General features: G+C 37.4%; 1 protein-coding gene across 1 annotated transcript in view; it reads right to left on the reverse strand.

The window, feature by feature from the left end:
- The window catches only part of Tmc1 (transmembrane channel like 1), a 186,377-nt gene extending 162,347 nt beyond the window's left edge, over nt 1-24,030 (reverse strand). The window contains exon 1 of the mRNA XM_071600427.1: nt 23,970-24,030. Coding sequence (XP_071456528.1) covers nt 23,970-23,985 — 16 coding nt within the window. The 5' untranslated portion in view covers nt 23,986-24,030. The remainder of the gene's footprint in view (nt 1-23,969) is intronic.
- Between the last annotated feature and the right edge of the window lie 3,366 nt (nt 24,031-27,396).

The raw sequence follows: 27,396 nt of genomic DNA on the forward strand, positions 1-27,396 counted from the left end.
AAATACAAGGAAAAAATGGGGCCATTCATTGGCATATGCTCACCTCTGAATAGCAGGGGCAAAATGAGAGACTTTTGGGTCAAATATGTTGTGAGCTTGAAAATTAAAGAACATTGAACAAATATAATGGATTTTATAAGAAAGATTAAGTAAGAAATTAGTTATAAACAGATTTTTCTTTAGTTGGATGAAGTTGAGAATGTCACACACAAATGTACTAATACATTGATTTTCCCAACAGAGACATATGTAACTAGCACAGACACTATGGGTACTATCATGAGAATAAGGAAAGGAGTTTCTGTGAATGATACTATTCCTGTGATCATTTTGGCTATGGCTGTTAAATATTTTACTTGAAGAGTACAATCAGGGATTTATTTATTTGTTTGTTTGTTTATGGTACTGGGGATTGAACCTAGAGGTGCTTAACTAGTGAACCACATCCCAGATCCTTTTATTTTATTTTATTTTATTTTATTTTTTATTTTGAAACAGAGTCTCAGTAAGTTGCTTAGGCAACTAAATTGCTGAGGTTGGCCTTGAATTTGTGATTCTCCTGCCTCAGCTGCTGAGATTATAGGAGTGCACCACCACACCTGGCACAATCAGGGATTTCTAATTACCTTACTTTTTGAAGCATATGGCAAAACATTACAGGAAGAGGAAATGGAAAATAACAATGAAAGCATATGAAAGTTAAAAGTAATTGAACTGTGTATCCCACAAGAGTCAACCAATTCCTAGGTGAAATTGATAACTCAATAAAAAACATAATATAGTCAATAAGAATGGATGGATATATATATATGAGTATACATATATAAACATATATATATATATATATATATATATATATGTGTGTGTGTGTGTGTGTGTGTGTGTGTGTGTGTGTGATGAATAGTTTTTAACTACTCTCATTTAATTTCATGTTCATAATTAGTTAATTATTCTAGCATTACTTTACTAGTAATAAATATGAGGTTTGTAAAAATTAGTAACCTGCTAAAGCTTACAAAGCAAGAAAGTGGCCAGACTATGGTTGAAACTCATAAGCATGAGTATTGATTCCCAAGACTCATGTTCTTAATATAATTCATGTTTCTTGTAAGGTATAGCATTGTCTTCAATACAGAAATAGTTAAACTCAGATATATATTAAGATTTTTTCTGTGCTTGAAAAGACTGTATAGAGTTCAGTACATTCTACTTCAACTCCTTCAACATGTCAAAGAAATTGGATATACACAGTTCTAGTAATTTGCCAAAGATCATATAACCAATAAATACATAAATAAGATTTCATGCTGGTCTTCTATTTCCATATCCAGTGTTGTTTTCACACCACGCTGCCTCAGTACATTCACTTCTGCAAAAGACGGAACCCTGATTAATTCTGAGAATCTTTGCCTTCAAGATTACTTTGATAGAGTCAGGCAAATCCACTAAAAACAAAATATAAAAAAGAATGTGGCAAATTCCACCAGAGAAATATAGGCAAAAGGCCTACAAGAAAGAGAATGATGGGGGTGGGGAGGGGAAAGTTTCACTAGGAATTTCAGGATATTTCTTTTGGTTACTTTTCAAATATTTTGGAAAACAAAACATATAATATAAATAAACATACATCTCGCTATCTATATCCTTTGTATTAATCCTAATTTCTTCAAAGTCATGGCCATGAAGAACAGAGTCTATTTCCACTACTGAGGAATATGAATAAAAAAGGGTACTTTTCCATCGGGTCTTTAAGATGATTCATGTTGGCAGTTGGCTCTAATAGAAAGAGTCTGTGTTTGAATCAGACAGCTTTGTTTGAGTTTGGGCCTTGCCACAATTTTGTATCATCTTATATTTTGGTAACTTCCTTAGTGAAAGAAAGGAATAACAAGCATCATACAGGGCTGCTGTGAGAACTAAATATAACCACAAATGCATGTAATATGCATAGTAAAGTAGCTGGCATGGAACAAAGTTCGTACTAGTCTACATGTGCTAATCGAATGCCTTAATACATACATGCAAATATTCGGCATTTTTGATCTATAATTCTAGGCAAGGAAGACATATCTACTCTGAGTTGTACCTTAATACCCTGGACTCAACAAGTAGGAAAAATTCATAATATTTAGTCTGAGATGATACTAAATTGGCATTTCACCAAAAGATAAAGAACAGAAATAAAATATTGCTCCAAATTGTCTCCTGGTACTTTTAGCTCCTCTGACACTCATGCCCATGTCTGATGCCAACAAATGTTAAAAGTAGAGGCAGTCACATTCAAATGTTTGCCATCTGAGCCAATGATGAGCTTCACCATTGACATTTTGTTGTTGTTGTTGCTGTTAGCAATTGGAGGAGCAATTGTAGCACAGGCTTAGGCTAAATAGTTAACAAGGGACTAGCAGCCACTGAGTCTTTCAGTGCTACAGAAATTGTAAACTCAGTTCCATATAAAGGAGTAGGTAGGAGTCAGTGCAGTCTGGACTGAGAGATTTGCATGGTCTCCCTCACCCAACCTCAGAATTCCTTTTGTTGGCAGTATTCTAAGACCCAGAGGACAGATCGTCATGACTGTGTAGCAACGGAAAAAGAGGAGGTACTTGACATCCTAAAAGTTGGGACTTGTCCTTGCTGGTATATTCTGTATGTTTATTATTAGTGATTTTTTTGTTTTGTTTTTAGTTGATGGTAATCAATTTTATCCTGATTAAAGGCCAGAAGGTTGAGACTATAAATTGTGACTGTCCCATCCTACAGGGAAGGACAATGGCATAAGATCTAAATCTAGTCTTCTAAGAGCCTGGTAGAAAAGAGGAGAGAAAGCTGATGTTGATGAAGAGAGAACCCTCTAAAGAGCAAATAATGCAAGTTCTCATTAATTTTTAATTTCTATTATTGTTTACCTGGGATGGTGTGTGTCATCCTCAAAGGAAAAGGCTGAGTAAAACACTGTGTTCCTGAGTGCCTCTTTCTGTTCCCAAAATCTAGCCAAGTTAAGGGAATAATGAAAGCCCGCGGGGCCAGAATATCCAAATACATATTATCTTGAAGGACACTAGTTTTCTCTTATGTATGTTGGGAATTAGGACAAGTTCCTGTTATCTGTAGAAAGCTGCTTCCTTGAACATCTGACAGGATGGTTCTCCTTGGGATGATGACCACACAAGGACCAAAGCAAATTCATGCTTATAAAACTCCTCTCTCGGCAGTAGCCAGTGCAGATCAGAGGACCATGGAGAGTGACATGCTCATCCAGGTGGCCACCCCAGGAAAAACCATGTGAGGGATAGGTGGAATTGCTTTCCTGTGAGGCACCAGAGGCACTTCAAGAAGAAGAGATTCACCTCTTCAACCCATCACCACTGGACTTTCCAGCATAGCACCAGAGGCACTATGTGAGACAGAGGTGCGTCTGTCCAGCTTTTCCATAAGCATTTTCAAAAACCCTTCAATCTCATATCCCATATCCAGGTGTCTTTCTTGGCTTCTCAGCAACCTGTCTCACTGTCCTAGGACAACTGGGCTGAGAACAATATAGAGAGAAACACTTTGGTTATTTGGACAAGTCATATCACAATTCTAGCAAGTAAGACCATAGTACACTGTTATGGTTTAGATGTGAGGTGTTCCCCAAAAGCTCACCTGTGAGACAATGCAAGAAAGTTTGGAGGAGAAGTGATTGGATTGTGAGAGTCTTAACCCAATCCATGATTTAATCCCCTGATAAGGATTAATGGAATGGTAACTGAAGTGGTAGGGTGTGGCTGGAGGAGGTGGGGGGGGGACATGCCTTTGAGGTATATGTTTGGTATCTGGCCAATTAGGTCTCTCTCTGGGATTCCTTATCATCATGAGAGCTGCTTTCTTGTGCCAAGATGTTCTGCCTCAACTAGAGCCCTAAGGAAAGGAGCCAGCCTCCTCTGGACTGAGATCTCTGAAACCGTGAACACTTAAATAAACTTTCCCTATTCTACAATTGTTCTGGTTGGGTCCTTTAGTCACAGCAGTGAAAAAGCTTACTAAAATATACAATAAGTCCAGTTTCCTAATTCAATACATAATATTTCTCAGATGATTGATGATAGGACTAGAATTGTCATGGTAGCCTCAGAAACTACTCAGATTCCTAAGTGCATTCAGGTGTTCACAAGAAACTAATTCATGGCTCATAGAACTTCACCTCTGGCTTTTCAAACTCATCTTACCACTCAAACATCAAAATATCATCCTGTCTCCTGAGTCATGGAATCTCACTGTGAATGTATTTGTGTATAGTTGTGTGCATGTAGGGGAGAAGACAGAGACACAGGAGAGAGACTTTTTGAAAGAGTAAAAAATTTCAGAATCCTGGCTATCTTTTCACAACTTCTTTATTATTCTCAAGTATCTCTTAACAGTAAGTTAGTTCCAAAGAACAAATTGTGTCAATTGTCTGTGCTTGGTAAAGCTGTTTGCTTGCCCTGAAGCAAAATCATCAATAGCTTGATGGATATGAGATGAGCTTATTTTTTATTCATCAGCTCAACCTGGCAGCACTGAGAGTATATTTTAATGGGTTTCATGGACAAAGGCCCTGAGTTTTCCTCTTCATTCTGTGATGCTGGATCCTGCAAATGTCTCCAAACCTCTTTCTTGTCTCCTAAATCCTGGTGGATTCCCAGTAGGGAGAAGCCAGGCAATGCTTCTCAAAATCTAATGTACATAACTCTCCTTGGAAAGCTTATGAAAACACAGACTCCTGGGCCTCCCAGGAAAGTCTAGCCTCAGTAGGTCTAGGGAGGACCCAATAGTTGACTTTTCTAAAAACTTACCAGGCGATGCTTATGCTGCTACTGGTTCTCTGGGAACCACTGATTTGGCACATCCTGATGGACAGGGGAAAGTTAATAAGCACCTGCCACCTTCTTTTAGGGTACATAATTCTCATGACCTAGAAATTATATTTCTTTGTCTATCATTATGTCAATCTTACATCATCTTGATTACTGTACTTTTGTAATTAACCTTGAGGGCAAGTATATGCCTTCTAACTTGGTTCTTTTTTTTTCAAAGACTGTTTGCCTCTTGTAAGTCCTTTGCATTTTCATATGAATGTTAGGATCCATTTGTCAACTTATGCAGACATTTTAAAAAGCTACCTAGGACTTTAATCAGAATCATACTGAATATACAGATCAGCTTGGGAAGAACTGATATCTTAATAATATTGTATCTTCCAATTCACAAATTGTATTAATGCTGGTCACAGAGAAAGTTGGGAAATACTTCCTCCTCAATTTACTAGAAATGTTTATGCACAATTAGAATTACTTCTTCCTTAAGTGCTTGGTAGAATTCTCTAAGGCATCAATCAGACCTTGAAATATTTTTATGGGAGAGTTTTTAACCATAAATTCAATTTTAAAAATAGATACTAGGCTATTAGGGTTGTCAATTTCTTATTGAGTGAGCTTTGTTATGTCTTACCAGTAATTTGTTCTGTTTATCTAAGTTGCTAAATTTATTGGCAAGAGTTTTTCACAATATTACCTTGTTGTGCTGGGTGTGGTGGCACACACTTGTAATCCCAGTGGCTCAGGAGGCTGAGGCAGGAGAATCCCGATTTCCAAACCAGCCTAAGCAAAATCCAGGTGCTAAGCAACTCAGTGAGACCCTGTCTCTAAATGAAATACAAAATAGGGTTGGGATGTGGCTGAGTGGTTGAGTGGCCCTGAGTTCAATTCCCAGTAAAAAAAAAAAAAAAAAAAAAAAAAACAAGAATCATCTTATTGTTTTCTTATCTGTAGAGTTTTTGATCTCACCTCTTTCATTCTTGTTTTCTGTGATTAGGTGAATAAATATTTCATTAAAATTAAATTAACAATTAAAGTTTTTACCTCTTGATAAATTCCAAAATCTGGCCAGTGGTTTTATTTTATTGATCTTAACAAGTTTTTGCAACCTTAATTTTCTCTTTGTGTTCCTGTTTTCTGTGTCATTTACTTCACCTCTGGTCTCTGTTACTTTCTTCTGCTTATTTTAGATTTCATTTGCTCTTCTTTTTTTAGTTTCTAAGGGAGAAACTGGGATCACAGACTTTTCTGATAGGTATAGAATACTACAGGTTTTCTTTCTTTCTTTCTTTCTTTTTTTTTTTTTTTTTTTTTTTTTTGATACTAGAGATGGAACTCAGGGGCATTTGACCACTGGGCCACATCCCCAGCCCTTTTCATATTTTATTTAGAGACAGGGTCTTACTGAGTAGCTTAGCGCTTCGCCATTGCTGAGGTTGGCTTTGAACTCTCGATCCTCCAGCTTGGTCTCGTAGAAGCTAGGATTACAAGCATGCACCACTACGCCGGCTTAGGTTTTCTTTTAAATACTGCTTTCACTGTATCTTTAAAAATGTAAAGTGTTTTTGTGTTTGTTTGTGTTTTAATCCAGTTCAAAACACATTCAGATGTCTCTCTTGAATTCTTATTTGACATGCGGGTCATTTACAAGTATGATATTTACTTTATAAATATTTGGGGATTTTTCCAGTTATTTTCATATTGATTTCCAATTTAATTTCTTCAGTCAAAAAATATATATTTAATATTTTTTAGCTGTAGATGGACACAATATCTTTATTTTATTTATTTTTCTTATGTGGTGCTGAGATTCAAACCCAGTGCCTCATGCATACAAGGCAAGCGCTCTAGACTGAGCTACAACCCCAACCCCAAAATATATTTTTTATTATTTGAATCTTTTAAAATTTATTTTTGGCTTAGGATAGTTTTTCTTTTTAAAGTTTCTGTATGCACTTGAAGAAAATGGGTATCCTGCTTTTCTTAAGTGAAGTGTTATATAAATGTCAATAAGCTCAAAGTTGTCAAAAGTTTTGTGGAGTTATTCAGTATACTTACTGATTCTTTTTCTTTGATTGTTCTATCAGTTATTGAGAAAAGGGCATTGAAATCAAACTATAATAGTTTGGTTATTTATTATTTATCTGTTTACTTATTTTTGTTTCAAACATTTACTTAGGATACCTTAGTCCTATACTTAATCGAATTTTTAAATCTTTTTGCAGGCCATTCCTGCTCCTAGAGACAGCAAAGGCTCTCTTAGCAGTAGCTGCTGACAGCATCTAGTGCCTTCATTTACATAAAGATATAGACCAGAAGAAATTTAGTGGGAAATAAAAAGCTAAGCAGATTTTTTAAAAAATGAAACATATTAATTATAGCCCTGTCAGATTGACCCACAAATCTGGGAGCTAAGGTGGCTTCATGGTGCCAGACATCATGTTCAGGCCTCCTGACCAGAGGCTGAGTCACCAGTTGCCAGACTTGTCAAGGTTTATTTCAGGTACAGGTGCTTCCCCACCATCCCACCCAGGCCATCTGAATGCCGTGCTAAAGCACCCTGGATGTGACATTCTGAGTGTGAAATATCTTCGCACCACTTTCTACAGCAGCCTACCTAATAAGTATTGTATCTTAAAATAGACTTTCTTCCTTGAATTCTGCCTTTTAATCCACATAACTTAATGATGAAATAGCACCAGAGGTCAACCTCCTTTTCTAAAACCCCCACAAGCAGGAGTAGGAACTTAAACAAGAAATGCCTCTACTTATGACCCTTTGAACAAGTCTCAGGAGGTAGCTTACAAAATTCAGGTTCACGCCACTCATTATTCATACCGTTCATCATCCATTCAACAAATGTTTACCAAATCTAACTGTTTTTTTTGGCAAACAGGAATATGTAGTTTAAAAGGTTAACTCTATCCCTGCTTTCCCAGATTTTCCAGTGTAATTAGCAGTCCAGTAATTCATCCTGTCATTTCTGGAGGAGTCTTGATGGTTAAGGTATACTGTTGCAGAATTTTTTACTGTTCTTTCCTTAAAAATGGCAACACATTTCTCCTTACACAGCTTATAAAGTGAGCACCTTTGATTTCATATCATTTTAAACAAAACCAAAACTTTTGAGGGTATTAAACATCAAAGAATCAAAGATGAAATCTGGCACACACTCAAAGGCTTCCTAAAGAAACAAAATGGCTTTCGGGGCAGAGCAAGTAGCCAAATCCATGGTCCTGGTACCCCTGAACGAAAACAAGAGGAATCAAAACAGAGCTTGCAATCAGGAAAAGCAACATGGAAAATGGAAGCCAAAAAGGAAGCAATGCCAATGCTTACTAAATATTCCAGGAAAGAGATTCAAGTTCTGGAGAGCACAAGCATTCCAGTGTGGATTTTATTTTGTTAGGGATTTTTAAAATTTCTTTTCCTGACAAAACCCAAATGTTCCATCAAATCTGGCTGAAACACCCAAGGCTATTTACCTATGTTGCCTCTGATGGGCTGCTGGAAGGGTACTCTCCAAGCCACATTTGCATCATGAACAGGAGTCCCCTGTATGTAGATTTTCTCTAGAGCAATAGTCCACTGGCCAGCAGATACAAACCATCAGTGAGATTAGCAACTAGAAAATTGAACACAGCAAGCTTCCCTCAACTTTGGGCTTTGTCAGGACGACAATCTAACAGAATAATGATTTAATTTCATGAATGTGTAAAATAATTTATATGAAGAATCTCACAGAGTGGAAAAAACATAATCTGATCAAGTGTTTCAGTATTTGAGGGGAAAAATGGTCAATATTCACATAAGGAATGTAAATAACATCTCTACAACAAAGCACTTGGAAAAGAATGATATGTAAATGAAGAGTACTTAAGACCCCAGAAAGTAGGAAGAGGAAGAAGTCATGCTGTACTGAGGAAATTCAGGAAAGCATTAAGAGAAGGTGGTAACCAACTGAGGCTTGAAAGATGGGCCTTGCAGTTAAGACCGAGGAGGGCTAAGGTATTATTTCAATCAAATCAAATTTATAGCATGGAAAATGTATTAGACTAATAGGGAATGGAGAGTAGATCAAGCAAATTAGATGATTAAACTTAAAGTAAGACCAAGTTCAAATGGCAGCATGATGACACACCAGTGATGTTTATACTTCTCAAACTGGTGTGTCATCATGTCTGCCACAGGCACTTAGTCTTACTTTAAGACTAAGATGGATGCTTGGCAACATGAAACCATCTCACCTTAATGATGATGGAAGAGACACAAAGGAATAATACTCTTAGAATTAGTCAAGGTCTAAGAAAAATATAAGGCATGGCTGAAAACTCAAAAACACATCTTTAAGTAATGATTTACCCTCCAGTGTAAAGATAATGTGTTGACATTTTTCCATCCAGACACTTGGATGAAATAAGCTAAAATGAAAAGCAGAGTACAGAGAACTCAAGGGCACTGGATCCTGGATCACAATGGTATTATTACCACAATACAGGGAAGACACAGGAGGACACACTTCTTAGCTACTTGATAATTTTGACTAAGACTTTCAAACATCTCCAACAGGGTCCAAAGATGTTTTTGCAAAAAGAATCTCATTTGTTCATATTTCCACCAAAGTATTAAAAAAGTAGAAATCTATTTTGCTAAGAATTCAGTGGGAGGTTAATATTATCATTATGTTGATGAACCCAACCTAATTCTATCCGAAGATTGGGAGTCATCTTGTCACAAAGTTATGAAAAGTTCATTTCTTTCTTTACTAAGATATCTATTTGGCCTGCCCATACTGTGAGGGCTAATCTTGTTTGGAATTCCTGCCGTGCTCTAAACTCACCCATGACTAGCTCTCTTTGACCAGATATCAACCCTCCCTAAGACCTTAGCAGCCCCTCATAAATTCTGATGTTGGAATCTCAATTTACTCCCTACCTTGAAATGTTAAGCCATGTAGATCATTAACTTGCTGTCTGCCTTTGTATTATGCTTGCTAGAATCCTGTTAGCTAGCTGTAAGTTCCCAAGACACCCCCCTTTGTAACTTTTTGTGCTATAAAAACTTTTTCCTAGAGAGCTGGGGTGTTGTCCTCAGGCCCTGCATTTGGGGTGAGGCAGGTACTAGCCAACTCTCTCTTGTGTACACAATATAAGCTTGCTTTAATTTGACTTAAAATTGGAGTTGGTGGTCTTTTCTTTGCATTGTGGTTCAACAATGTGTCTGCTGAATCAGAAAAATTCAGAAAATCTCTGAAAAACTGTCTATATGGGGAGTTGGAACAGATCTAGAAAAAGAAGAAAACTTTTTCTCTGAGTCTAAAATAAAGATCATTTTTTTCAAAAGTTGACAGAATTGGGGGTAGAAATGGTTTTGTACCGTATTGCATCTTAAAAAGCAGATGTTTAAAACTGGATAACTGACATAAATATAATTCAGTAAGCTCAAGGAAAAGGAAAGATATCTGAGGTAGAAAATTGTGTTTCACAAAATCACTGTATGTAAAGCCTGGACTTGCACATGATATTGATCATGAAATTTAAAAAAAAAAAAGCACTATTGCTGAGAAGACTTTTTAATACTTTATTACTCAGGAAGTGCTGTGGCTTTGCATAATGAGGGTACATATTCAGTTCAGACTTTAAGCAGAAGAAAACAGTAATATCAAGGAAGTATGAAGGATTCTCAATCTATGGTGCATGGATCACCCTTCCTTTCAAGGAAAAACGACAGACATGAGGAATGAGAAAGATCATTACTTTTCAGGAGTAGAAAATGACTCAGCACTATGCAGTTATTCTCAAGGTCAGAAAGCAATGACTATATTCTCTCAGCCACCAGCAATTAAGGATCAGGAAGCACAAATAGAAATCCTCACTTACGTCAGAACTTAAGCAGAATAGACTGCAGATACCAATGTATGAACCACCCATAAAAAGTATCTTAACTATCTTGCTTAAAGCTTCTAATTATTTTCTTGAAGAGAAAAAAAAGGGCATTTTATCAAAACCTACTATGTAAACTACTAACTATAAATATAGTTCACCTTATTAAGTGGAGGTCATTTGTTTAAAGGGTGAATGAACCCGCCTTTAATCACTTTTTTAACCCTAGATAACACCTCATATACATTCTGTAGCTTTCTGATAATTTTCAGTTATCAGAACCACTTTATTTTGATAATTCAGATTCATTTGGAGGGAGTAGGATATCAGTTCAGTCTGCATTAAAACGGCAATCTCAGAGCCGGCCCTTCCTCCTCAAGAACTGAGGCTTGGAGACCTAAGTGGGGAAGGTGATGTAAGACTCCCCCTGACCGTTTCTTCTGACTCCTCTTTCCACTCAACATGTAGCTTCTGTTTCCTACATGACCTCCACTAGCAGAATGAGATTACTAAGAGCAGAAGGGCAAAAAGTTAAGCATCCTCACTCCCCCTGGGTGGCCTCCTTGAGCTTGTTGTGACTATTGCCTGGGAAAACTTGTGAGTTCTTCAAAACCATTCCATTTAGCCTTGAAGGAACCTCCACACTATGGTCACTTGACTTAGTTAATGCATCCTCTTGAGGGACTTTTCACACTCCCGGGGTGCCACCTCAAAGTTCGCCCCGCAGGCTGCCTCCATAGCTGCACAAACCTTGCCCTCGCAAGCAACTTTTTTCAGAGAACAATCAGCAAAGTTACTCAATCCTGCTTCTTTCCACTGCATGTTCTTGGCTCAGGAAGAATATGTGAATCCTTGCCTAAAATATGATAGAAGTCTAAGCTGTTTTCAATAATTCTATTTCATGAAAATGTATTCCTATTTACAGGTAATGCATTAATACCAGATTTAGCAGAAAATCATCTAGGAAAGAAAATGAAAAGTTAATTTTTTAAAAAAAAGGAAGGAAGGAAGAAGAGCTAAGGACAAAACCTAAGAATTATTTTCTGTATATCAGGTCTTACACAGTAAAAATAGGCATTATCTCTATTCTACAGGCAAAATAGACTAAAAGCAGTGAAATATTTAGTGATTCTGAACAATTATCATTTTATTTTTCTAGTTTCCTGTGTTTTGCCCCATTTTCTGTGAATGGAACCCTGATATATTTATCCACCTAGCTGAGAAAATAAAAGTTTGAGGCACATTTAGCCTCATCCTTACCCATCACATCTCCTATATGGAGCCAGAAAGAATGAAGCAGATTAACAGAAGGTAGATGCAAAGAAAATTCCCTGGGTTTGCTACAGTGTTTTCTGGTTCTGCCTGATCCTGAGGCTAAACTTCATTCTTGCCTTTGAGTTTCATGAGTCATTTTCTGCTATCTGTAGCTTAAGCTAGTTTAGCTGGAATATATTGTTTTCAACTGAACTGCCCTTTACTAATACAATGGCTCAAGGTATAAAGCTTAAAAGAAGTGAAAAAAGGATTCAAACCTGGTACTGAATGATCTCAACATTTGTTCTACTACCTACATTGCAAGAAAACCAGGCACAGATCTGAGATGCATGTACAGAACTCCAGTAGTCAGGATTGGGAAGTCATCACCCAGCATAATCAAAACTGATATGATTTCTGAATGTTTCTGCTAGAGCAAAGGGTTGATAGAGATAACCTGAAGAATGTTCATTAGAGTCAGAGAAAAAGATTAAAAGATTTGGAAATGAGAAAAAGTGCATCCCCAGCCCTATCTTATTTATAGCCAGGCTCATGGTATCATGCAGGGTCTCTGTGAGTTGCTTAACCCCTCACTTTTTGCTGAGGTTGGCTTTGAACTTGCCATCCTCCTGACTCTGCCTCCCAAGTCGCTGGGATTACAGTCGTGCGCCACCGCACCCTGCAATCTTGTATTTTTCAAACTTTTTATGTGTATTTGTCTGATCTATCAAATAGATTAAGAGCTTTTTGAACTCAAGAAGAATCTATTGTACGTTTTGTTATATTTAACAACCAATAGATATATTGGTCATTGTTTTAAGTGAGTTAAAATTAAAGGTATACAGCTTGTTCAAACACAAGGAGATAAGAGAATACTTATAGGTATGACCCTTATGTATACCATACCACAACCAGAAGAGGAGGAAGAATTCTTACATGCTAAAATGAAATATTTAGGTTAATATTAAGGATAAATTTCCAAATTGAAACAACTGTTAAACCGAAGAATGCATTAACAGGAGAAAAATAAACTTAAGAGATTAAACTTCTTCAAAGGGACATATTTTACTACCTATATCAGTTTGGGTTTAGATCATGTTAATGTTGTCTCAATTAATAAACAGGTATAGACTTTAGGACCCTAAGTCTAAGACCTACAAGGACATTAGACAAGAGTGGAATTTCATCCTTCTTTTCCCATGAGAACAGATGATATGGGTATACCTAATATTTTGGATATTGACAAATTGAACTCGGATACCCTTGACAAAAAATCAGTATTGTAATAATTATTTTAAACTAGAAAAATATGATTTAAAAATATAAAAGCATGTTTACCTCTTTATATCACCCAAAAGTCATAACTAGAGGGAATCCTCAAATAATTAAGTAAAAGCATATTATAAAAACAGTACCAGAATTTTGCTTCCAGCCCCAATGGTGTAACTAGGAATGGTTACCTTCTTATATTAAGCAACTAGAAACCCAATGAAACATCTCTCTTAGATACTACTCAATAAGCAGCCCCAAACAATGATCTCTCAAAATACAAATGGGACTGAGATCAGCCCAGACAGATTGAGGAGAGTTTCTGGGCTACAGCACACACAGGAGAATCTCAACAGAGGCTCATGGTATCATTGAGTTGAGGCGACAGTTCTAATTTCAGGTAGTCCAACACAATTAGAATTTGCAGGGTAAAATATCAGAAAGAAGCTGCACACAGAAAGATCTGGAGGTGATTAAATCCTTTCAAACTTTGCCTGAGCACGGCTCTTGGCATATATGTGTAGTAACCACCAAGACCAAGGAAAGGATCAAGACCAAGAAAAGACCCATCAGAAAGGACTGGGGAAAATCACTTGTAGGGCTCATAAGATGTGGGAATAGCCAGGCACAGTGGCACATATCCTATAATCCCAGTGGCTTGGAGGCTGAGGCAGAAAGATCCCAAGCTCAAAACCAGCCTAACCAATTTAGTGAGGCCCTAAGCAACTTAGTGAAACCCTATCTCAAAATAAAATAAAATAAAAGGCTGGAGAAGTGGTCCAGTGTTTAAGTGCCCCTGGGTTCAACCTCTGATACCAAAAAGGAAAAACAAATGGGGAAATAGTTTAGAATATCCACGAGTCAGAACACAGAGACTTCCTAGTTCATAGACATCGTTTAGAGTCCTCAGAGGGTTATTGCCCAGACCAAAATAGCCCTGCTGTGAACGCACCCTAATTAGGCTTCAAAGCAAATCTCAAAAGTATCCCACTCATTCTAAGAAAAATATAAAACACAAAAATGCTGAGAGCCACGGCTGAGTCTGTATGGCCCCTGGCATTTTGCCAACAGTATTGATTGACAGGCGCCTCTGCCTGTCCGCCTCTGCCGCAACTTTTGAGTTCTCGCACTATTTTGGAGTTCTCCTGGGGATTTCCAGGGATTCCCCGAGAGTTCCCATTGGTTGGGGAAGTGCAGGAGGAGGGATTTCCGGGAGAGATAGTTCCGGCTGGGGGTTCCTGGACAAGCCTCGTGGCGCATTCGGGAGGATTCCCCGGGAGCTGTGTGAAGTGTTTTCCTGCAGTTTAAAAATAAAGTTTGTTCCTGCTTCAGTGGCTCGTGATTTGTGCCCAGCCAGACTGCGGCATTTGGTGGCCCGTGCGGGGAACGTCTGAAGCTTCGGGGTAAGTGAAATTGCTTGCCCCTAAGGGAAGGCGAGAGAATGGGTGACCATTTTAAAAAACAATGTGTTCTTGTTTTGATTTGTTTTGTGTTTGTTTCAAGCTGCCTATCCCTAGAATTTTATCAGGCAGATTGGGAAAAATGGTTGGCTCAAGGTTTGAAGTTGTTCGCCCCTGAGGAAGAGATAGAAATAGACCACAAATGCACATATCAAGAAAATAGGAAAATTGATACAACGATTTTTTGTTCCGTTTTTGTTTCATTCTGTTTCGGTTTTGTTTTGTGTTATTTATTGGGTTGCGTTATCTTTATAACAGATTAGAAATTAGTAAAAAAAAAAATGAAAGAGTGTTAAGTAAATTGTTAGAGGTTCAGACCATGGAGAAAGACATTTTAGATCAAGCAAAAGAGAAGGTCTCTCAAGCTAGTCAGACAGAGGAAGAAAATTTAAAGGAAGAAAGCTTAGAGGAGAAACAGCTATTAGGGAAAAAGCTACAACAGGAGGCTGCTACTAACACCGTTCTATCACCAGAGGGCGTAATTCAACCAACAGCACCCCCTATGGAGATAGCTGAGTGGCCCTCAAACCCCGTAGTTGATAGATGGGATCCTGAGACAGGACCTCAAAGATTAGCATGCCCTGTACTTGAGCAGGCAGGAGGGCAGCGAATTCACCGTGCTTTAGATTTCAAAACAGTGAAGCAGTTAAAGGAGGCTGTAACAACCTATGGTCCTCAAGCACCGTTCACTGTAAGCATGGTCGAATCCATTACCAACTTGGACATGACGCCAGCAGATTGGGCTAGTATGTGTAAATCTGTGCTAAATGGAGGACAATATTTGTTATGGAAGGTTGCCAATGAAGAATTTTGCAGGGAGACGGCTAGGCGAAATGCAGCAGCTGGTTATCCTCAGAGAAATCTAGATATGTTGTTAGGAAAGGGACCTTATGAGGATCAGCAGCAACAAATTGCATATGATCCAGTTGTACTGTAGAAAGAGGTTCCAGGGGATTAGGCTCCACAGGTGTAGATTGGGCTATGCTGTCTTTAAATTTAGATTCTCGCCCCATGCTAAAACTAAATATTCAAGGACATGTATTTAATGGTCTACTGGATACAGGTGCAGACCTTAGCATCATATCTCGTCAAGAATGGCCACAACATTGGCCGCTACAACAAGCCACTCAAACGCTTCGAGGCCTAGGAGTGGCAACTAATCCCCATAGAAGTGCAAAGGTATTAGATTGGAAGGATCCTGAAGGATGCGAAGGAACTATACAGCCATATGTATTGGATCATCTTCCTATAAATTTATGGGGACGAGATGTCCTAGATCAATTAGGTTTGACATTAACAAATAACATCAATCCAAATGCGCCCACTATTAGGGCTAGACAAGGTTTCAGGAAAGAAAAAAGATTAGGAGAACAAGGTATAGCAGCACCCATTCAAATAGATCAGGGAATAAATAGACATGGACTGGGTTTTCAGAAGGGGTCACTGAGGCAATAAAAATTACTTGGAAATCAGATAGACCAGTATGGGTTCCTCAGTGGCCCCTGACTAAAGAAAAGATACAAGCAGCCCATGACCTGGTCAAGCAACAATTAGCGGAGGGACATATACAACCTTCCGTATCTCCTTACAATACTCCCATTTTTGTCATTAAAAAGAAATCTGGTAAATGGAGATTATTGCAAGATTTAAGAGCCATTAATAATGAGATGGTTATTATGGGACCTGCTCAATCGGGGATTCCTCAATTGTCTGCTTTGCCAAAAACCTGGTACGTTTTAGCTATAGATATTAAAGATTGTTTTTTTTCAATTCCAATTCATCCTGAGGATAGTCCACATTTTGCATTTACTATCCCTGCACTGAATCATAAAGGTCCTGATCAGAGATATGAATGGAAAGTACTCCCTCAAGGGATGGCTAACAGCCCAACTATGTGTCAAATTTATGTTAACAAAGCAATCCAGCCACTTAGAAATCAAAATCCTGAAATACAAATATTTCACTATATGGATGATGTATTGTTAGCACACAAAGATAAAAACACATTGCTAGAATGTTATGCCACACTTACAAATTTATTAAAAAATTATAATCTAGAGATAGCAATAGATAAAGTACAATTAAATTTTCCAATTAATTATTTAGGAGTTCTCTTATCCTCAACCATGGTCCGTCCACCAAAAATTCAAATACGAGTAGATCAACTCAAATCACTTAACGACTTTCAAAAGTTATTAGGAGACATAAATTGGATAAGGCCTTATCTAGGCATACCAACAGGAGAGTTGGGACCTTTATTTGATATCCTAAAAGGTCCATCAGATCCAAATTCACCCCGCATGTTAACGCCTGAAGCAAGAAAGGCATTAAAAATTATTGAAACATATATGGAAAATATGCATTTGGATAGAATTGATATAACTTTGCCTTTATTATTTATTGTAATACCAACAAAAAATATTCCTACAGGAGTATTTTGGCAAGAAGGTCCATTATTGTGGATACATTTATCTTATTCTCCTAACACTATTCTTACTAGGTATCCTGAGGCTGTAGGACAATTAATACTCAAAGGAATAAAAGCAGCAAAGGGAGTGTTTGGAATTTCTCCCAATAAAATTATTACTCCATATACTATGGATCAAATTGATGAGTTAGCTAATGAGTTAAATACTTGGGCAATAATCATGTGTAAATCTAATGTTTCATTTGATAATCACTTACCATCTAATTCTTTGTTGTCTTTTTGGTCTTTGCATCCTGTAGTTTTTCCAAAAATGACAAGAAAAACCCCTATCATGAATGCTCCAAATGTATTCACTGATGGGTCAAATAATGGTACAGCAGCAGTAGTTACCCCTGATCAAACTTTTACATTTTTAGTACCCAAACAATCAGCTCAAAAGGTAGAGCTTAATGCAGTTTTACAAGCTTTTGTGATGTTTAAAGATTCTGTATTTAATTTATTCTCTGATAGTCAGTATGTAGTTAATGCTATAGTATCCCTTGAAGATGCTGGCAGGATTTCCCCTTCCTCTACTGTTTTCTCTTTGTTTTCTGCTATACAAAGTCTAATCTGGGACAGAAAAGATCCATTCTTTATAGGACATATCAGAGCACATACAGGATTGCCTGGAGCCCTTAGTTTGGGCAACGATTTAGCAGATAAAACTACACATGACATACATATTTTCTCTACACTAGAAGAAGCTACACATTTTCATAAAAGGTTCCATGTCAATGCTAATACTTTACAAAAGCGTTTTAAAATAACTAAGGAACAAGCTAGACAAATAATAAAACAATGTCAAAATTGTGTGACCTTTTTACCACAAGTTAATCTTGGAGTCAATCCTAGAGGACTGATACCTAACCATATTTGGCAGATGGACGTCACACACTTGCCACAATTTGGAAAATTAAAATATTTGCATGTTACAGTTGATACTTCTTCCGGATTTTTGATGGGCTCCCTTCATTCCGGAGAAAAAACTAAAGATGTTATAGCTCATTGCTTACAAAATTTTGCCACTGTGGGCGTTCCAAAACAGTTAAAAACAGATAATGGTCCTGGTTATACTTCTACCTCTTTTAAACAATTTTGCTCATCATTTGGCATTACTCATATAACAGGAATTCCATACAATCCACAAGGACAAGGCATAGTTGAAAGAGCTCATCAAACTATTAAAATGTACTTACTAAAGCAAAAAGAGGGAATTGGAAAGGGGTATATGTCACCCAAAGATAAACTTAAAATAACCCTTTTTACTCTAAACTTTTTAAATTTGGATTCCTCAGGGCTTAGTGGTGCGGAAAGGCATATGTGTCCAAAAAATGTACATAAGCCTAAGGTACTTTGGAAGGATATTCTAACAGGACAATGGAAAGGTCCTGACCCAGTGATTGTCTGGAGTCGGGGTTCTGTTTGTGTTTTTCCACAGGGAGAACAGCAGCCGATTTGGATTCCAGAGAGATTAACTAAAACAATTTCTACAGGCCAAAAGGAAGATGATTTGACTCAAATCCATAACAGCTGATATCCAGAACTCCAGTTTGGCTATTCTTACATCTGCGACAGTGATTAACCAGGATGCTTTTTTCAATATTTATTTTATTATTTGCCTTTTCCCACATCATAAAGTTCTATTTTATTTTTGAGCTCATACAGACCTAGGTTAATGTTTTTCTGATCAGTTTTATTTTTTGACTGTGGAGTTTTTAAGCATTGCAATGGAGATTTCACCTAGGTAAAGCTTCAAGGCCTTTACTATTGTCTTAAGTGTTGTATGTTATGTGTGCACACTTCTGTTTTGTGTTGTATGTCTGTATGTGCGTATGTCCATATATCATATATGAGGAGCGCTCATGAATAAATGGATCCGAATTTTTTTTTATTCACGTGATTTTAATGGTTTAATTTAGATTGGGTAAACAGCTGTTGAAAATTGTTTTAATATGTGAACAAATAGGAGGTTAACAGATCTGTTTGTTTACTTTCACCTTTCCTTCTCATTATATTTAATAATTCTGTTCAGGATAATGTAAATTGTTCAAAAAATTGTTTTCTTAGTGCCTGTTGGAATGTTACATAATTTTTTTCTTAGCATCATTGCCAGAACTCCTATCTTCATCCCAGTGCCGGTGAAGACAAAGATAAAACCAAACTACAGCTTCTTCGATAGTTATCACAACAAACTGTAAAAACTGATGCATCAATGAATAATAACTCCACAAGTAATGCTCAATTAAGGAGTCGATTTACTTTGGGAGGAAATGGACATATTGACAGATTCCTCTGCTTTGAATTGCTTGCAGACCTTGCCTGGACTATGTATCACTTGTATGCATTGTGAACTATCTGTTGGTACAGCGAATTGTGGTAGTGCTGGAGTATTTTTGTTGATGGTGTCACTGGTGGTACAATTTTTCAAAGGAGCCCTCAATTGGCTTAGTGTCATGGCATTTTGCATCCTCCTCCCTTCTGCTAGTGATGGTCTAAAATTTGGGGGCCAATGGCTTATGCTGGACCGGTAGTCAGTGACGGGTATGATCCAATTGCAGTGGTATCAACCTAAGACAGGAGGCTGACGCCTAAAGGTCAGTTTTCCGATGACGGGTAAGAACCATATGTTGAATTGGACAACCTACCAGGCACGGTCCTTAAGCCACATTAACCTCACTCCCCCACTGGCACCAAGGCCAAATTTGGGGGCCAACAGAGGTGAGGCAAAGAACCTCACCCCCCCACTGGTGCATAGACCTATCCACAAGTATGGCTGTATGCTGGACCGGTAGTCAGTGACAGGTATGATCCAATTGCAGTGGTACCAACCTAAGACAGGAGGCTGACGCCTAGAGGTCAGTTCATCCGATGACGGGTAAGGACCATATGTTGAATTGGACTGCCTAACAGGCACGGTCCCTAAGCCACATTGCTTGTTGTTTAATTAAACAAAAAGGGGGAGATGCTGAGAGCCACGGCTGAGTCTGTATGGCCCCTGGCATTTTGCCAACAGTATTGATTGACAGGAGCCTCTGCCTGTCCGCCTCTGCCGCAACTTTTGAGTTCTCGCACTATTTTGGAGTTCTCCTGGGGATTTCCGGGGATTCCCCGAGAGTTCCCATTGGTTGGGGAAGTGCAGGAGGAGGGATTTCCGGGAGAGATAGTTCCGGCTGGGGGTTCCTGGACAAGCCTCGTGGCGCGTTCGGGAGGATTCCCCGGGAGCTGTGTGAAGTGTTTTCCTGCAGTTTAAAAATAAAGTTTGTTCCTGCTTCAGTGGCTCGTGATTTGTGCCCAGCCAGACTGCGGCACAAAAACATTTTAAGAAATACAGAAAATCTCAGAACAAAGTTCAACATTTCAACATTGAATAAAAATTATCAGGTAAGCAAAGAAATAGAAAAAAATAAAATAAAAAAACAATGCCTTCCAACCAGGAGAGCAATCAAGTCAATCGATGAAAGCATCCAGATGACACAGGTGATAGAATCAGCAGATGACCAATGGTACAGAATAGAAGACACAGAGACAAGCCCACATAAATACAGTTATCTCATACTAGACAAAGGAGCCGTAAACATACATTGGAGAAAAGATAGCCTCTTCAACAAATAGTGCTGTGAAAACTGGAAAACTATAAGCAGCAAAATGAAATTAAAACTTTATCTCTCACCCTGCCCAAAACTCAACTCAAAGTGGATCAAGGACTTAGGCATTAGACTAGAGAAGAAAAATAGGCTCAAATCTCCACCAGGTTGGCTTAGGAACTGACTTCCTTACCAAGACCCTCAAAAGGCAAGAAGTAAAATCAAGAATCAATAAATGGGATGGGATCAAACTAAAAAGCTTCTTCACAGCAAAGGAAATAATCAAGAATATGAAAGAGAGAGCCTACAGAAAGGGAGAGAAATCTTTGCCACCTGCACACCTCAGATATAGCATTAATCTCCAGGATATATAAAGAACCAAAAAACCTGTAACACCAAAAAAGAAAATCCAAATAACCCAATCAATAAATCGGCAAAGGAACTGAACAGATACTTCACAGAAGAAATATGATTGGTCAACAAATATATGAAAAAATGTTCAACATCTCTATAGCAATTAGAGAAATGCAAATTTCATCTCATTCCAGTCAGAATGGCAATGATCAAGAATAAAAGTAATAAATGTTGGCGAGGATGTGGGGCAAAAGGTATACTGATATCATGCTGATGGGACTGCAAATTGGTGCAACTACTATGGAAAGCAGTATTGACATTCCTCAGAAAACTTGGAATGGAACTACCGTTTGACCCATTTATCCCACTCCTTAGCATATAATCAGAGGACTTAAAATCAACATATTATACCGATGTAGTCATATAAATGTTTATAGAAGGGCAATTTACAATGGCTAAACTCTGGAACCAACCTAGGCACCTTTCAGCAGATGAATGGATAAAGAAAATGTGATACAATATACAATGGAATATTACTCAGCCATAAAAAAGAATGGCTTTATAATTTTTGCTGGTAAATGGAACTTGAGACTATCGTGCCAAGTGAAATAGGCCAATCTCAAAAAACCAAAGGCCAAATATTCTCTCTGATATGCAGATGGTAACACACAATAAGGGAGGGAGAAGGGAAAAGTAGAAGTTTAGTGGATTAGACAAAGGGGAATAAAGAGAAGATAGGGGAAATGGGAATAGGAAAGACAATAGGATGAATTGAACATTATTTTCCTATGTTCATATATGGATACACCACCAGTGAAATTCCACATCATGTATAACCACAAGAATAGGATTCTAAGTTATACTCCATGTATGTACAATATGTCAGATGTATTCTACTGTCATGCAATCTAAACAGAACAAATTTAAAAACTACATTCATTTACAGATCGATTTTTATCCATTTTTGTTCATTTTATCTTATTTCTAACTGAAAATAATAATTATAAATACTAGATATTAAGAGGTACAATGTGATGTTTTTGATTTATATTTACATTATACCTCTTTTATTAAGTCAAACAGAAACAGCTGGAAGATACTAAATACCCTTCTTTTGATGGTGAGATTTTGTGGTTTTTGTTTCATCGTTGAATATATTTTTCTAAAATTCATGTATTTTTGCAACTATAAATATTACATTCATAATCAAAATAAAGCTACTAAGTGTTGATACCTATAACTGAAAAAGCAATGTGATTAATGATAAATAGTAGACAGCATTAATAATCATTAATAATAATCAATTCTATCCAGTGCAGTGGCACACACCTGTAATCCCAGTGGCTCAAGAGGCTGAGGCAGAAAGATCGCAAATTCAAAGTCAGCCTCAGCAACTTAGAGAGACCCTAAGCAACTTAGCCCTGTCTCAAAACATAAAGGAGGCTGGGGATGGAGCTCAGGAGTTGGTGTGTGCCCCTGGGTTCAATTGCTGGTATAAAATAATGGTGATGATAATAATAATAATAATCAGTTCTAACATTACTTGTTTAATGAGATGATTGGCCTTTAAGACAGCCCTTCACAGCTTTATTTTATGTTTCAGTAAGAATTGTAGGAGCTCTAAAAAAGAAAAAAGAGGAGGAGGAAAAAGAAGAGGATGAAGAGAAAAAAAAAAAAAAAACTCACTGCAAATACCAAGACCTAGCCTGAGAAGCTTGGGGGCTTGAGGACCCCTAATTGGGGAACACATAAAACATGTTACCCAAGATGTAAATCATGTCCTTATTAATGGAAAACCAATTCCAAACTGCTGAAATCTAATATGCAACTCTGGACTATTTCAGTAGTTTCTTGGGGCAAGTGAATAGACCCTCTTGAGAAGTTTGTATTTTCTATTTTTGTTTTCTAAAAGCAAAGCCCCTCTTCAATACAAATGCTCCCAGGATCCCCTGATGTTGGAGGTTAACAAAATAGCTGAGCATACTAAACAGGATACTTCTTAGATGCCCAAGATACTGCCCTGAGGCTAGATGGCTTTAATAGATTATCTCTAAATGAGGTCTCCGTCTCCACTTTCCAGTCTAAGATTAAATGAGTCAGCTAAAAGAATGACTAATGGCAAGACTACCTGGATTACATGAGATATTCTGAAAGCAAATATGTATGTCCAGGTTTTTCCCATTTGAAAATTCTACCAGTTTATCTTTGAGGACTGAAACATTGCTAAAAATGGATCCAAAAGTAAGCCACATAAACATCACAGAATGACTGCTGACCATGCCACACATCATCCACATGGCCCTGAAAATGCACTCTGTGGTGAGTCACAGCAACCAAAACCATATGGTATGACAGTTCTCATCTCTCCCCACTAATATCCTCAGAGGTGTGATTTCAGGTATCTTTTCTGGGCTTTCCCTGTCTTAATCTGTTTCCTCCCTTCCTCAACTTTAGTTAACTCAGAACCTTTTCTGAGTTAATGCATAAGCTGAATGCACAAACTGAAACAGAACAAGTCCCCTTCAAGAGGCTGTCCCATGAACCATTCTGATGATAGGTCACAGTTCTGAACAGAAGCTGAAGTTCAAGTTGCTGGGCTATAATCTCAGTGGATTTTGCTTTCCCCACTGTCTTCTTGCACAAAAGGGAACTTTGAGCTATTATCAGTTGGTAAAATCATACATCCATAAAGAAAAGAAATTGAAGAATACTAAATCCTTCCCAATTTCTCAAGAAACAAAGGAATCTATCTACAAAAAAAAAAAAAAAAAGTCTCACAAAAATCAGGGAAAAAACTTTACAAACAAACTTATACCTCTTAGGAAGGAATACTATTCCACAAACAGGTAACTATTTTGACATACCTTTTTTGGGTGGCATCCTGGAGGTGTTCAGTCAGGACGTCTGGGTGGGTGGCCTACCGGCTGGCTCAGCTAAACATAACAGGGTTAAAGAACAAAGGTTTCAGGTTTGATCCACACACTTCTGCCTGCCACTGAAAGTCTCCCCTGGTGCCATTTCACAGTCTGAAACGTAAGAAGGTACTAATTTCCTCACCATTAAATTTTCATGAATGTTTAGTTTACCATTTAAGGATGGAGTACTCAGGTCAAAAGGGTCGCATTTGGGGCTAAGGGTTGAAACAAAACTACATAGATCACCTCAGTCTCATTCAGCCCAAATCTGGCTCCATCCCACTCTGCATGTTCTTGCCTCTCCTTTTTAAAGCCCTCCATTCTTGGGGGCAGTGTAAGTTCACCATAAGGTGAGAAATACCAACCACTAAGTATACTTGGGTAAATTAAATGAGTAAGTAAGAAAACCACTCCTACACCTAGAGTTCACTTTAAGCAGCAAAGTATAGAAGCATACAACTTAGCAATCAATCTCCAATGTGGGGAAACCTGAAGACATGGCACCCCTTTTCTCAACTTCTGTGAAAAATAAAACCTGCTATAAGAGGAAATGTCTATTTTTCTGGGTAAATACATTTTTTTTCTCTTTCCAAACTTCTCATAGGAAAAGTTTATCTTGGTTTTAGAATGATTAAAAAAATTATTTACATCATCGAAAAGAAAGAAAAGAACCAAAAAAAAAAAAAAAAAAAAACCACTGAAATGTGATGTTGCAAACCAGGCTGCCTTTTTTGAGAGAGGACGCTGGCATTCTCTGGTTACTTCATGAGAGCAGGCATGGCTGTCCTGACCTTGGCAAGAGGAAGCAGTGTTTTGAAATGGATCCTAGTGGCACATTTACATCAGCAGCTTTTGGCTTCACAAATCGACTTGTGCACATATATGATCCTTATGGAATATTCAGAGCAGTGTGTAGATTTTTAACCAAAGCAGTATAGCAAACTCCAAATCATAGGTTAAAACAAGCTTAAAACAAAACTGATGTTCACCAAGGTTTTCCCTTTTCTAGGCACTAGATCTTAGCTGGAATAGCAAGGTAGAAGACTGCTGATACAAGTACTTAAGTTTAAAGATACCCAGAGTAGTTTTATAATTTGAGAATTAATAACAAATGAAATTTCAATTTTTTTTCACATGATGGAATCTGTAATCTAGAGTGAAAATTATGTACAACTTGACGTATTAACTTAAGCATAAATATGAAATAACTCTAAATACTATTCTGGCAAAACCCATAACAAACATATGAACAAATTTTAAAAGAAAGAGGTTCTGCAAGGCTTGTAGCCACAAAATTACAAAAATAATACTAAAAATTAAAGACAGAAAGCATTAACAGAAAAAAAAATTCTGAAGATAAAATAGACTACTTTAAAATAAGAAAATTCTATTCATTAAAAGATGGTCCAAGGAAAAGTAGAAGGAGCTATTTTCAAAAAAAAAAAAAAAAGTAGAAGGAGCTATTTTCAACTCACTGAGCACCTTACAGGATTAGTATTGAGGGTCCAATATTTATAGAAGGATAGTAGTGAGGCTGGATGGGAGATGGAGCCAGGGGGAGCCAGATAATTTTTATGCCAGTTTTCCCTGCACTTGTTCATTTCCCTCATTTTACAAGGGCATGAACCAATAGCACGTTGCTCAAGAGTTAAACAGTTTCTGAGCCCTTACTGCATCTCAGTGGCTCATAGTCATTTCATTTGAGACTCAGTATATCTCCCTCTTTATCCTAAACCCCTATCTAAATCTCATCTAAGGAATGAGAAACCAAGATGGCTACAGGCATGGATATCAATTTCCCCCTATTTAAACTGGTTAAATTGATAAGTGTGACAATTCCAAATATTGGAGAATGAGGATGAATAAAATCTCTTATATATGCTGATGGAAGTATAAATTAACTAGAAAATTCTACCAAACCATGACTTAGCAAATTTGCTACCAAGACTGCATACAAGAAACTCCTGCACATGTTCCAAAGAGGCAAATACTATTCGTATTAGCAGCACTGTTCCTAATAAGAAAGCAATGACAAAAACACTAAAGCATCCTCACCAACATATACATTATAGAATAGTCACAAATATATATATATATATATATATATATATATATATATATATATATATATATATATATAATGAAATATAATAATTTTGAAATAATCACAGTGCATAATGTTATATAACAGTAAAAGTGAATAAATTGATATACAGCCACATTTTCTTTATATTTTTAAATTATCTTGGTTCTTCAGTACCAATAAATATCTTTACATAAAGCCTCTTTATAGGTACATTAAATATTAAATGGCATGGTATTAAATGCTGTGATAAGCTAATTTTCAAGGTTCACGAATAAATAAAATTACTTTGACTAGAAATCACAATGTTGAAAAAGTAGAAAATAATTGGAGGACTTATACTATCAAGTCTCAAGACATTACTAGAAAGCTATTAGTAACCAGGTCAGTGAAACCAGAGTTTTGAGATGAAACTGGATTCCCCTCTTCTGTGGTTTATGGGGTTTGTGTAGGTTGCAGGCATCACAAATTTCTTTCTGGGTTCTTTTCTCACAGATTTAAAGAATAAATCCACAGACAATCAAAGGAAGAGTGAATGAAGTAGAATTTATTTATGTGAGAAGACAGAGAGCTCTCCAATATGGAGGTAGCAGGAAAACCCATTTTGTTGTGCTAGGTTAGGGGCTTATATGGTTTGGGGGTATGAACATTGATCAAAATCTATGTTAAACAGGCTTTGAAAAAGTATCAAGGATATTGGTTGTATCCTTTAGCCTGAGCTTTAATCCCTCCTATATTTCCTATTCGGGTTCACTCTCACCTTCTATTTTTTTCCACTTCTCTGGGACAAAGCAGTTGGCTAGAGTGTTTCCATAGCTGAGTCTCAGTCTTTTACATTTGAAAAAAGCCTTGATGGAGCCCATAGATAGTTCTACCCATTAGTTAGTCTCTTGGTGAGGTCAATGCCTTTGAATGAGACCTTATTTAGGTCTGAGTACTGGGATCTGGGATCTGGTTTGTTAAGAGTGTTAGAAATATCGGGGTGTTAAAAGGTAAAATCAGACACACACTTGCAGAAGTAGTTTTTGCAAGGCAAAATTTACTTGGGCAGAAGGGCGATGTCTGTGCTACTGAATAAACTGGGTCAAGCCAGAACACCTAGCAGCCCCTAACACAGCACTGCCCCTTACTCTGATAGGAGTTTTGAGTTTTGAGTTACAAGCTATGTGATTGGGTAGTTTTTAAATTGACAAAGGGAAGGGCTATTGTTAAAATGACTATGATCAGATACACTTGGGCCATTCTCAGGTGACTTGATCCAGGACTGTAGATAGATAGGCTTTCTTATATCTC

This window comes from Marmota flaviventris, chromosome 13 (genome assembly GCF_047511675.1).
Source record: "Marmota flaviventris isolate mMarFla1 chromosome 13, mMarFla1.hap1, whole genome shotgun sequence".
Classification (NCBI taxonomy): Eukaryota; Metazoa; Chordata; class Mammalia; order Rodentia; family Sciuridae; genus Marmota; species Marmota flaviventris.